The sequence below is a fragment of the Salmo salar genome, chromosome 05, assembly GCF_965601325.2.
Source record: "Salmo salar chromosome 05, fSalSal1, whole genome shotgun sequence".
NCBI lineage: Eukaryota > Metazoa > Chordata > Actinopteri > Salmoniformes > Salmonidae > Salmo > Salmo salar.
This window is the reverse complement of record NC_138295.1, coordinates 68,548,964-68,562,033: the sequence shown is the minus strand read 5'-3', so window position 1 is coordinate 68,562,033 and position 13,070 is coordinate 68,548,964. Positions and strand designations below refer to the sequence as shown.

At 41.3% G+C, this 13,070-nt stretch overlaps 1 protein-coding gene across 2 annotated transcripts; it reads left to right on the top strand.

Moving 5' to 3' along the window:
- The first annotated feature begins 2,442 nt into the window (after window positions 1–2,442).
- Window positions 2,443–9,298, top strand: stx12 (syntaxin 12). 2 transcript variants are annotated; one of them, XM_014201383.3, is made up of 10 exons: window positions 2,443–2,549; window positions 3,682–3,818; window positions 4,253–4,322; window positions 4,499–4,592; window positions 5,044–5,181; window positions 5,360–5,406; window positions 5,544–5,655; window positions 6,124–6,196; window positions 6,356–6,438; window positions 8,654–9,298. In XM_014201383.3, the coding sequence occupies exons 2-10, from the start codon at window positions 3,719–3,721 to the stop codon at window positions 8,744–8,746; spliced, it is 810 nt and encodes a 269-aa protein (XP_014056858.1). In that variant the 5' UTR covers window positions 2,443–2,549; window positions 3,682–3,718; the 3' UTR covers window positions 8,747–9,298. The 2 variants fall into 2 exon arrangements, with proteins under 2 accessions (XP_014056858.1, NP_001139975.1); NM_001146503.1 differs by having other exon boundaries at window positions 2,507–2,549; window positions 3,664–3,818; window positions 8,654–9,292.
- Window positions 9,299–13,070: the final 3,772 nt, after the last annotated feature.

Genomic DNA, 13,070 nt, shown 5'->3' with positions numbered 1-13,070 from the left:
ATTGGGGGGGGGGGGGGGGGGGGGGGAGTATTCCTTCCTAGAATCCTCCTCAATTATAGGCTGGAATCAGAATCCTGAAGTGAAAAAAATAGTAAAACAGAGGCATACAGTTTGCATCCAGCTACCTCAATCATTCCTCACACCCAGCCCCAGAGAGTGTCTATCATTGCAGACTGTTCTCATAGACTAGATGTAACATAGTATACGTAAATCCGGGACACTCAAATGAGTATGTTATGTTTAGTTTGGTATGCTCACATAGAAGGTTTCTTACGGCAAAAATGAAAGTAGGTTGGTCGGGATGGATGGGTGGATAATGTGAACGTCTAGCAACCTGAAGGTTGCATGTTCGAATGTCATCATGGACAACTTTAGCATATTAGCAAATTAGCAACTACTTAGCATGTTAGCTAACCCTTCCCCTAACCTTAATCCTTTTAGCTAATCCTTCCCCTAACCTTAATTCTTTTAGCTAACCCTTCTCCTATCCTTAACCCCTAGAGCTAGCTAACATTAGCGTTAGCCACCTAGCTAACGTTAGCCACAACAAATTGGAATTTGTAACATATACTTTTTGCAAATTTGCAACATATTGTACGTTTTTCAATTGTAACATACAAAATGGATGATGGACATCAACAAATTAATACATACCATATGAAATGTAACATATACTAAATCAGTGGTCACCAACCGGTCAATCTCCAAGGCATTCCTAGTCGATCACCAAACATTTCTGTAAAAATGCCAATGATAAAGCCTTGCGTTCCTATTTTTTGTATTTGTTTCACGCTGTCGGCGGTAGGTGCACTTGATTCAGCAGCCCTAGCACCAGGAAGGCAAAGTGTTCCCATTTTGAACTATTTCATATGTCTGAAGGTAGAACTCCGCCTACCCGGCAGGCCAAGAGAGCGAATGAAGTGCATCTATAGGCCTACAGTTTGCCAATCAGATTGCTCAGATTACTGTGTCTGCACAGTTTATTGAGCCATAGACTGGAAAAAAAGAAGCATCGAACGCACAGCAAAGTTGATACTGACATTTAAAAACTTTTACAACCATGACTAGAGAAAGACAACGAATACAGCAAAGAGCTGCTGTTTTTATGTGTAAGTTCATGTTTAATTTAAGTTGTTATTCAGCACTGTCAACACTTTGTTCAAAACCGTTATAAGCCATTAAATGTGTGTTGGCCCTACTTCCAAACGCTACAAACAGTACTGCAGCTGCAATGAATGAGTTTAGCAAAGTGTTCCGATAAACTTGAGTTGTTATTATTAGCAGCTTATGTCTTTTTTAATATCGAGGAATATTTCACTTTCTCTGGTCAAAGGATTAACACCATGAATTGGTGCATGAGGCAGAAATAATGCAGTGCGACTTGAGTTTTGCCATCAGCTGGAAGACTGTGTCCTCTTTTCTCATCTGATGGTCAGTCTGAGGGGAAGGAGGACGGAGGACAGAGGAACAATGAGTCGGGTGAGAGGCAGTCTCACCGCTGGTCCTTCTTTCCCCTCAGACTGACCATCAGATGTAGGCCATCAGTCCACTAAAAATAAAAAATAAATATATATTATGCTCACTTAGCGGTGCTTCACGAGTAATACAACAAATTGATCATCTACCTGTTTTTTTTCTCCCCAAAATGGTCTGAGAAGAACAACATTGGCAGGGCAATTCCAGCATTGCCAATACGCAGTGATAATGTATTGGGCCTATAGCCTACTACACAAACCTCATTGCTACAGTACTGTTTTCATTGGTTAATGTTGCACAGGCTTATGTTTTTTAAGTCATGATTTAAAAAGTCAGCGGTAGATCTCCGCTTGCATTTTGACGAAATGGAGTGTCACAGATTTACGTACAGAACAATAGAAAATGCTCTGAGACCATGTTGCAAAATCCTACCCACTCAATCTGTTCATGTCCTACTAATGGGCCTGACACCAGCTGGTCATGTGAGTGAAGCTCAGTGCAGCAGCCTTTGGGATCCATTATAAGAAGCAGTGTGAAAGTCATGGGACAGGCACAGGGCAGCCTACTACTGCTGGCCTCTATTAAACCAAAAGGCTTAGTTATTCTATCGTTAGTTATGTTGACCTAGATTTTAGGACTGAGTGACGGATGTTGCTCATAGTTGCCTGATAATAATGAACCTGCAGACTGAGCTGCACTCCAGTCATATCCCAACCTTCATATCAGAGATACGAATCTCTCATCAACAGAGAAAGTAGTCTATAACCTAACATAAACAAATCAGAATTCATAAAATTGGTTACTTTTCTATAGGGATACACTTGACCCGAGGTTGCTATTTTACTTATTTAGTACAGATCTAGTATGTTGTTTCAGCGAATTAGTTTTTGTCTGCTGCCTCAGAATATGAGCAGAGTAGCGACTTTGACACAATCACATCACAATCGCACACTGATTTACTGTGACCAACAACAAACGTGTGACGTCGCATTATGGGCTCGGTCTTAGAAGAAATCTCATAATACGGAGACATAAACGGGAAACGACGCATTATACTGCAATCGCATTGAAAAGTAAGGGTTTTATCATAATATTTGATCAACCATTTTACATATGTAAGTAGAAAACAGATTTATCTTGATTGTCTACACTGGTAAAACCACCCAGAAAGTAGGCTACGTTGCGACTGCCAGTGCCTATAACTGTCAGTGATTCAACTGGATAGGCTACGTTGTATCTCCAGCGTTCAACACAGAATATGGAACTGGTTACAATTGTTTCTGTGTAGCTGTAGCTGTTTTCTTAATTAAGTTGAATTGCTTGTCTTCTGCCTTTCGATTTTAATTAGCCTAGTGGCCTATAGGCTATATAACCCATTGAAACCAATAGCCTATATGAGCATGTCAGACTGACTGAGGGCTCTCCATAAAAAATGTTTAATGTAATGCAGGCTTGTCGCTGTCACTTTATAGTTTTTAGCTGATATTTCAGATGTTATGGTTGAATAATAGTGTTAGACCGAGGCTATTCGTAAATAGTCATTCATGTTCAATTGGGCTATACTATAGCCTATAATCATGAAATGAGCAGGTCACAGAATTGTCTAATTAATAATCAGTTAAAACGATGACAACGTGACCTCATATCTTGGTCATGGTTGACCCGCTAAATAACATTTCCCCATATGGTATATTAAAGTAGGAAAATTGTATTCTATAACCTACCCTAACACCAGACACCCACACTTTGGACAATTGACTATCACAAATAAGTATAGGAGGCTTGATGTTTTGGGTCTATCCCGTTTCTGGGATATTTTTTTGCAACAGTAAGCTACTGTTATTTGGGCCATTACAATAAAGTAGCGAGCCAAATATAATGGTATTTTTGTTATGTGCACATGGATAGCCAGCTTACAGTCGGCTCTGATGCCTGCCGAACCTTCGCTCCGATTGTAAACAACCTGCGTTCATGACGAAATGTGGCCTAGCCTATGCGGCAATATGCACTGTAAGTAGTCGATATATTATAGCCCACCCATGTGGTCGGATGGAGGATAAACCACAACTATTTATGTCTTTCCATCCTTACTTAGTCTTATGTAGCTTCAAGTGATGATATTATATGCAATCTGACAATGGTGATTGTTTGAATATATGAAGGCTGCTATATGTGACTGTATGACAGGTGTGTCCAACAATTCAGTCCCCACTACGGAGTGTGACAGACGCCAGGAGCAAGGATGTCATACCCGAGAACAGACAGCTACCACTCGCAGCCGCGAGACTTCAGCAACCTCACCCAGACATGCAGTGTCAACATCCAGAAAATCACACAGAACAGTGAGTGTTGAAATGAACAAGACGGTGACAGAACCCAGTGTTCTACTGCTGCGAGTGACATGTTGCAATGCACATTTCCCTATATGGTATATTAAAGTAGGAAAAGTATATTCTATAACCTACCCTAACACCAGACGCCCACACTTTGGACAATTGACTATCACAAATAAGTCTAGGAGGCTTGATGTTTTGGGTCTATTTGTGTCTTCCACCTACTTCTGATCTCCTCTCTTGAATTAACTAATATTAGGCAGAGATGTCTGAAGTAAATGGAACTTCTGAGACAAGAATAGCCTGAGTATGCCTACAGTATATAGTGCTCTATTTAGAGAGAGAGAAAGAGGGAGAAAGAGACAAAAGAGTTGTTCTATCCTGCTTTCTCAGTTCCCCTTTCTCTTAGTTCAGCTCACCTCAGTTTTTGTTTTGCTATACAGCTGGGCAGATCAAAAACATGCTGTACCAGATGGGGACGAGACAAGAGACCCCAGAGCTGCAGGACAGACTGTGAGTACCACTGACACTACTGCTGACTACTACTACTGACTGCTATTCAGTAACTAAGTAACTACTAGCAATAACTGACTACTTCAACACTTAGCCTTTTCCACCACTGATGGGGACAACAAGACATCACTAATGAAATATATATATATGTATGTGTGTGTGTTTGCTACTCATAGCCAACAGGTACAGCACTATACCAACCAGCTGGCCAAAGAGACCAACAGACACCTGAAAGATCTGGGCTCCCTGCCTCTCCCTCCCTCTGAACAGGTGAGTGGGAGTTATATTCATAGATACTGTATATTTTTATAGTTCTATGGAAGAATTCCACATCTATGGACTGGTCCCAGATCTGTTTGTGTAAGCATATCCGGGACCAGGCTACATCAAAGTTCTACTAATGCTAACATTTTCAAACCAACTAACTGTATGTCGATAATCTTGTGTTCTATTTCCTGATACAGTATATCATCTTATCTAACAACCCAAATGTGTAAATCATATCTAACTCTGGCGAGGACATCTCACCATACCGTAAATTCTGCTGAATCTATTCTATTCTATTCTGCTCTACTCTACTCTACTCTACTGTACTGTACTGTACTGTACTGTACTGTACTGTACTGTACTGTCGGCTCTATTCTACTGTACTCTACTCCTCTCTACTTTGCTGTACTCTACTCTAATCTACTTTACTGTATTGTGTGATTGATCCTTCCAGAGACAGCAGAAGATCCAGAAGGACCGACTGATGAATGACTTCTCTGCAGTGCTCAACAACTTCCAGGCAGTCCAGCGACGGGCGGCTGAGAAGGAGAGGGAATCAGTGGCCAGGGCCCGGGCCGGGTCCCGCCTCACAGTAAACACCCTGCTTTCTCGTTGCCTAGAATTAGCCGCCTGTCATAATCACTCACCAATAGTATTATTAGAAAGGCAAAATAAAGCACAGTTTCATTGTCATATTACAGTATGATGACTGATTAGTGTAATGCAATGTGAATGAGAGTGTTTCAATGATGGGTTTGTTTTTATTTCAGCAGGAAGATGAGGGGAACGTCGATGAACAACTTGTTACATTTGAAAAGTAGGTACACAGTGGAGGTAGAATCCTATCAAATATACTGTTAGAATAAAAATGTTAAGTTGTAACAAAGGTGTGTGTTTGTGTGTGTCTGTGTCTGTGGGTTTGTGTGTGTGTGTGTTTGGTGTGTGTGTGTGTAGAGATGATGATGACTGGAGTCAGAGTCAGACCCAGCAGCTGGAGGAGCCAGAGGTCACAGAGGAGGACCTGGAGGTCATCAAGGAGAGGGAGACCAACATCAGGCAGCTAGAGGTACTCACCCAGCTACCAGCTCCACTCACATTGCATACAGGAATCACAGAGCCACATTACATTTACATTTGAGTCATTTAGCATACTGTTGTACTCCAAATCAACCCTTTGCCCAAACTCTCTAGTCAGTGGAGGCTGGTGGGAGGAGCTATAGGAAGACGGGCTCTGTGTAATGGCTGGAATGGAATGAATGGAACGATATCAAACACATAAAATATATGCAAACCACATGTTTGATACCGTTCCATTCATTCCATTCCAGCCATTACACAGAGCCCGTCTTCCTATAGCTCCTCCCACCAGCCTCCACTGTCTCTAGTACAGCCTGATCTTTAGCCCCTATTCCCGAATATAGCCACTCCTGTAGATCTGACAGGACTGGGGTAGGGGCTAGGGCGTAGGGTTCGATTTGGACTTCAGCCTAACTAACCCTTGTGGTGATTTTCTCCCTTTCTCCTCTCCCTCCAGTCTGACATCATGGATGTAAACCAGATCTTTAAGGACCTGGCAGTGATGATCCACGACCAGGGAGAGATGATCGGTTAGTAGACGTGAAATGGATTTTCTCCCTCTCTGGTTTGATAACATGCTGGTTCAGAAGGTTGCTGTCTGATGGTTTAGAATTCCAACTGATACTGTATCAGTCCTGGCTCCTGTGACCCTGCCCTTCACTGTGTCTCCTCTCCTCTCTGTTTCACAGACAGCATTGAGGCTAACGTGGAGAGTGCAGAGGTCCATGTAGACAGAGGGACCGGACAGCTCCAAAGGGCCGCCTACTACCAGGTAGGGCTGTGATAATTATGGAATGACCACCATTATTGAAAAATGTTTGAGCTTATAATGCATCTTTGAAAATTAGCTATGGCATACCTAATGAATACTAGTCTAATAAAAAACATGAGCTGGCACACACCCAGAGAAAATAATTTAGTGTACAGTCGTGGCCAAAAGTTTTGAGAATGACACAAATATACATTTTCACAAATTCTGCTGCCTCAGTTTGTATGATGGCAATTTGCATATACTCCAGAATGTTAGGAATTGTCATGCAATTAATTGCAAAGTCCCTCTTTGCCATGCAAATGAACTGAATCCCCAAAAAACATTTCCACTGCATTTCAGCCCTGCCACAAAAGGACCAGCTGACATCATGTCAGTGATTCTCTCGTTAACACAGGTGTGAGTGTTGACGAGGACAAGGCTGGAGATCACTCTGTTATGCTGATTGAGTTCGAATAACAGACTGGAAGCTTCAAAAGGAGGGTGGTGCTTGGAATCATCATCCTCTGTCAACCATGGTTACCTGCATGGAAACACGTGCTGTTATCATTGCTTTGCACAAAAAGGGCTTCACAGGCAAGGATATTGCTGCCAGTAAGATTTCACCTAAATCAACCATTTATCGGATCATCAAGAACTTCAAGGAGAGCGGTTCAATTATTGTGAAGAAGGCTTCAGGGCACCCAAGAAAGTCCAGCAAGCGCCAGGACCATCTCCTAAAGTTGATTCAGCTGCGGGATTGGGGCACCACCAGTACAGAGCTTGCTCAGGAATGGCAGCAAGCAGGTGTGCGTGCATCTGCACGCACAGTGAGGCGAAGACTTTTGGAGGATGGCCTGGTGTCAAGAAGGGCAGCAAAGAAGCCACTTCTCTCCAGGAAAAACATCAGGGACAGACTGATATTCTGCAAAAGGTACAGAGATTGGACTGCTGAGGACTGGGGTAAAGTCATTTTCTCTGATGAATCCCCTTTCCGATTGTTTGGGGCATCCGGAAAAAAGCTTGTCCGGAGAAGACAAGGTGAGCGCTACCATCAGTCCTGTGTCATGCCAACACTAAAGCATCCTGAGACCATTCATGTGTGGGGTTGCTTCTCAGCCAAGGGAGTGGGCTCACTCACAATTTTGCCTAAGAACACAGCCATGAATAAAGAATGGTACCAACACATCCTCCGAGAGCAACTTCTCCCAACCATCCAGGAACAGTTTGGTGACGAACAATGCCTTTTCCAGCATGATGGAGCACCTTGCCATAAGGCAAAAGTGATAACTAAGTGGGTCGGGGAACAAAACATTGATATTTTGGGTCCATGGCCAGGAAACTCCTCAGACCTTAATCCCATTGAGAACTTGTGGTCAATCCTCAAGAGGTGGGTGGACAAACAAAACCCCACAAATTCTGACAAACTCCAAGCATTGATTATGCAAGAATGGGCTGCCATCAGTCAGGATGTGGCCCAGAAGTTAATTGACAGCATGCCAGGGTGGATTGCAGAGGTCTTGAAAAAGAAGGGTCAACACTGCAAATATTGACTCTGCATCAACTTCATGTAATTCTCAATAAAAGCCTTTGACACTTATGAAATGCTTGTAATTATACATCAGTATTCCATAGTAACATCTGACAAAAATATCTAAAGACACTGAAGCAGCAAACTTTGTGGAAATTAATATTTGTGTCATTCTCAAAACGTTTGGCCATGACTGTAGAGGTGCTGACTAATGGAGAATATACCTAAAGTTGTTTTTATACCTAATGAATACAACACAGCTTTGGTGATACCCCTGTCTCAAAAACGAATGGTTTTGACCATTTGGAACTTTTTGAAAGGAAGCTTTACCTACAAAGTGTGCCGTTCTGCTCGTAAAATAACTTTACTCTCTTCATGTAATATTGAAAAACTGCTATTGGGTAAACTATTTCTACATGAAAATAAAGTTGAATCCCCCCTCCTAAAATGACTGTATTAAGACGAATATGACAATATTTTTGGTTATTGTCCATAATTGTCGGTTACACAATTATGCGGTTATTGTGTCAGCCCTACTACCAGGTATCAACACAACACCATCACAACATAGGCCGTGTTTGATTTGTAGTTAAGTCTGAAGGATCTGTCGATGATCAGCGTCCTTCATTTAACCAGGCGAATCAGTTAAGAACAAATTATTATTTCCAATCACCAATCATGGCATGTTTGTGCTCCCTCCCCCTGTAGAAGAAGTCCCGTAAGAGGATGTGTATGCTGGCCATGGTGGTGTCTCTGGTGGTCACCGTCCTGGCTATCATCATTTGGCAGGCCATCAAATGAGAGGACAGGAAGAGCACCGGGGAAGGATTTTAATGGCACATCGCACTGACAGCCTAGAATGGCTTCCAATGGAGCGTCTGAGTGAGTGAATGTGTGTGTGGGGGTGCGTGCCGGTGTGCGTGCGTGCTTTCAAGCAAGATATAGACAGAGGCGTAAGGAATATATTGTATAAATTCCCTTCCCCATCTGTACATATTATATACTAACTGTTCTAACACAGCCCTGCACTTACTTCCATGTCAGCCATGAAAATCATCTCTGTCATGTCTGATCTAATGCAATGATCTAAGTTTGTATGTATATAAATGCCATGTGTACGGTTTGATATGATTTATTTTCTGCCTCCCTATTCTCTTCATGTTGTAAATGTCTGATTCTCTTCCAGATGTCTTATAGTCTATTGTATTACCACAAGGACATGATGTAGTTGAGATAAGGAGGATTCCTTTGATAGCACACAAACAACAAACAAAATGTTTGTATTATTACTATGATGATGATGATTATTATTATTATGCTCACTTTCATTAATAAAATCAACTGTGCAAAGAGTCCCGACTGTGTCACGCAGGGCTATGTACTTTCCACAAGATGGCGCTGTTATGCCAGTATTATGAGGTCAACGTGTAAGGTGCACAAGCACCATGTAGTCTACCATGCTTTTATTTAGCTATTAAACAAGTCAAGATATACTAAAGCGTGTAGTAGTCTTGCAATTTTGCAGTAGTGTTTATGATGTGTGGTAGGTTGGTTAACATATTGGTACCATAATAAAACATGTTTACTATATGTTTATAAGACACTGTCCTGCTAACTATGCACAAGATTAGGGAACATTTTCCATGGGACTGTCATGGGGATTTGAAGCGGTGATGACGGTTATTGTGGAGACTGTGTCATGCTCGACTCACACCTCTCCCTTGTGATTAGTGAGCTAGCTTAGTTTACCCCTGCTTCAGGTTTATTACCCACGGGTGTTGCCTTTCCAGGTCTTGTCCCGATGTAAGTGCCCTGCTGATTCCAGCTGCGGCATCAGCCTTACAGTCAACGATCGCCAGTGTGGGAGAAACCTGTATTAAAAACCACTCAGCAAGACAACTAACTCAGGAGATAGGGCGACCTGTCACTCCCTGATCTGTTTCACCTGTTCTTGTGATTGTCTCCACCCCCTCCAGGTGTAGCTTATTTTCCCCAGTGTATTTATCCCTGTGTTTCCTGTCTCTCTGTGCCAGTTCGTCTTGTATGTTTTCAAGTCAACCATCGTGTTTTTCCAGTGCTTCTGTTTTCTATTCTCTTTTTCTAGTCTTCCCGGTTTTGACCCTTGCCTGTTTTTCTGCACTCGGTACCCGCCTGCCCTGACATCGAGCCTGCCTGCCACTCTTTACCCCTTGGACTCAGATCTGGTTTTGACCTTTTGCCTGTCCACGACCATTCTCTTGCCTACCCCTTTTGGATGATAAAAAAACAACAAAGACTCTGTGTCTGCATCTGGGTCTCGCCTTGTGCCCTTATACGACCAATAGTTCCCCAGACTCTTCTAGGACTATAAGATACTTTCTCCACTCGGCAACTGTCATTATTAAAACGATTTTTACACCTACAGGTGCACGCAACAAAGCCTTCACCTGTGGACCTGGAGTTACTCCCTGTAATGGAACTACTGTTCCATGAGACAAGAGATATAGTTACCGTCAGGGTTGGGTAGGTTGCTTTCTAAATGTAATCTGTTACAGTTACTAGTTACCTGTCCAAAATTATAATCAGTAACGTAACTTTTGGATTACCCAAACTCAGTAATGTAATCTGATTACATTCTGTTACTTTTAGATTATTTTCCTCTTAAGAGGCATTAGAAGAAGACAAAAATGGATGTTACCAATTGAATGACATATATTGCAGGATAAATCAATGTTAGGGTTTACATAGCTGGTCATAAATGGATTTTATATTTTACGTTATGGGTTGGTTATGTAGACTTCCTCTAACCCATCGCTTTCTACTACACATGATTAAATTATAGCTTTACATTAAAAACCAAAGTCTATCAGAATTCCAGTCATTCCAATAAATGTTAGACCACTTGATCTTCAAGAATAGGACATTAAAATATGGAAGCACAGATAAGCCAAATTGTTTTACCGGAGCATGACCCCAAAACTAAGGACTTATTAGCCAGCCCTACTCTGTTGTTTATGATTTTGTTGTCATGGAGGACTGATTGGGCTCATTGATTTGAGTTGATAAATAAATGCTGCAGTCGTGGAATGGCATGCTTTGAGCACTACTGAAAAGTGCTGTTTACATGTGAAAAATGAATGCCATATGCTGGATTTACTTTAGGACTGTTTACCTTTTTGTTGGTGACACTTTGATATCTTGATAATATGCAGCTGTTTTAAATGGTAAATCCACAGATGAAAAAATAACAAAACGGACGCCCCGCCTCTGTTTTGGTAAAAAGCTGAGGGGTGGGCCTGGAGAAATGTAACCACTCTCAGATTAATAGACAGAACTATGGATGCAATCTCCACCATTCATGATAAGTCCAAAAATGGATGTAGCAACTACAGATTGCCCCTTTAAGTCTATCAAAAGCGTGAAAATTTGAACATGTGTCCATTAGGCCTATGGATTCTTTTTTATCAGCATGAATTAGATTGAACAATAAAAGCCTCACTATTATTCCATAGACTTGGATCTGCACTATGCAGCTGTTGCAAGAGCGGATTTTTCACTGGCTGTTCACTGGTTTCAAAAACAATGATTGATAGGCAGCTTAAACTTGTTGAATTCAACCATTATTGGGTTCAAATACACATTTAGATTGGTGAACAGCCATCCACAACACCGACAATCTGTTAGGCGCAGATACAGTGGGGGGAAAAAGTATTTGATCCCCTGCTGATTTTGTACGTTTGCCCACTGACAAAGAAAGGATCAGTGTATAATTTTAATGGTAGGTTTATTTGAACAGTGAGAGACAGAATAATAACAAAAATATCCAGAAAAACGCATGTAAAAAATGTTATAAATTGATTTGCATTTTAATGAGGGAAATAAGTATTTAACCCCCTCTCAATCAGAAAGATTTCTGGCACCCAGGTGTCTTTTATACAGGTAACGAGCTGAGATTAGGAGCACACTCTTAAAGGGAGTGCTCCTAACCGCAGCTTGTTACCTGTAAAAAAGACACCTGTCCACAGAAGCAATCAATCAATCAGATTCCAAACTCTCCACCATGGCCAATATCAAAGAGCTCTCCAAGGATGTCAGGGACAAAATCGTAGACTTACACAAGGCTGGAATGGGCTACAAGACCATCGCCAAGCAGCTTGGTGAGAAGGTGACAACATTTAGTGCAGGGGCGGAAATCCCGGGGGGGACACGACCCCCCCATCCTGGGAAAAATATGATTTGTCCCCCCCAATATATCACTGAAACATAACTATGTAATTTAAATAATATTAATAATACGCAATGAAAGCAATTGTGCTGATTATAGACACTTAACCCCTGTGCGGCCTCGGGACGGACATCCAGCGAAAAATCATATCGCCATTAGCATAACAAAATGTAATAATACAAAAAATAAATAAAAATATTCAAAATATATCGTTTTATAGATACACCTCTCCTGAATCGAACCACGTTGTCCGATTTCAAAAAGGCTTTACAGCAAAAGCAAAACATTAGATTATGTTAGAGGAGTATATCGTAAAAGTAGCCACATAGCCATTTTCCGACCAACCACATACATCACAAATAACCAAAAAACAGCTAAATGCAGCACTAACCTTTGACAATCTTCATCAGATGACACACCTAGGACATCATGTTACACAATACATGCATTCTTTTGTTCGATAAAGTTCATATTTATATATAAAAACAGCATTTTACATCGGTGCGTAACGTTGACTAACTATTTTCCCTGAAATGCATCCGATGAAACAGAGCTACAATTTACTAAATTACTATTCGAAAACATTTTTAAAATGTAATATTGTCATTCTAAGATTTATAGATGAATATCTCTTGAAAGCACCTGTAATAACAGATTTAAAATTAACTTTACTGGGTAATCATACTTTGCGATGAAAGGGGATGCGATACTCTGAAAAATAGGCTAACGTTACAGGTCAGCGCCATCTTGGAACAATCGCATATCACATCTAGTCTTGTATACTATTGTCAATAATCCCTTACCTTTGGTTGTCTTCATCAGAAAGCACTTCCAGGAATCCCAGGTCCACAACAAATGTATTTTCGTTTGAAAAAAATAGTCCTTTATGTTCCAAGCGCTTGTTCTTGTCTGAAGGCTGCT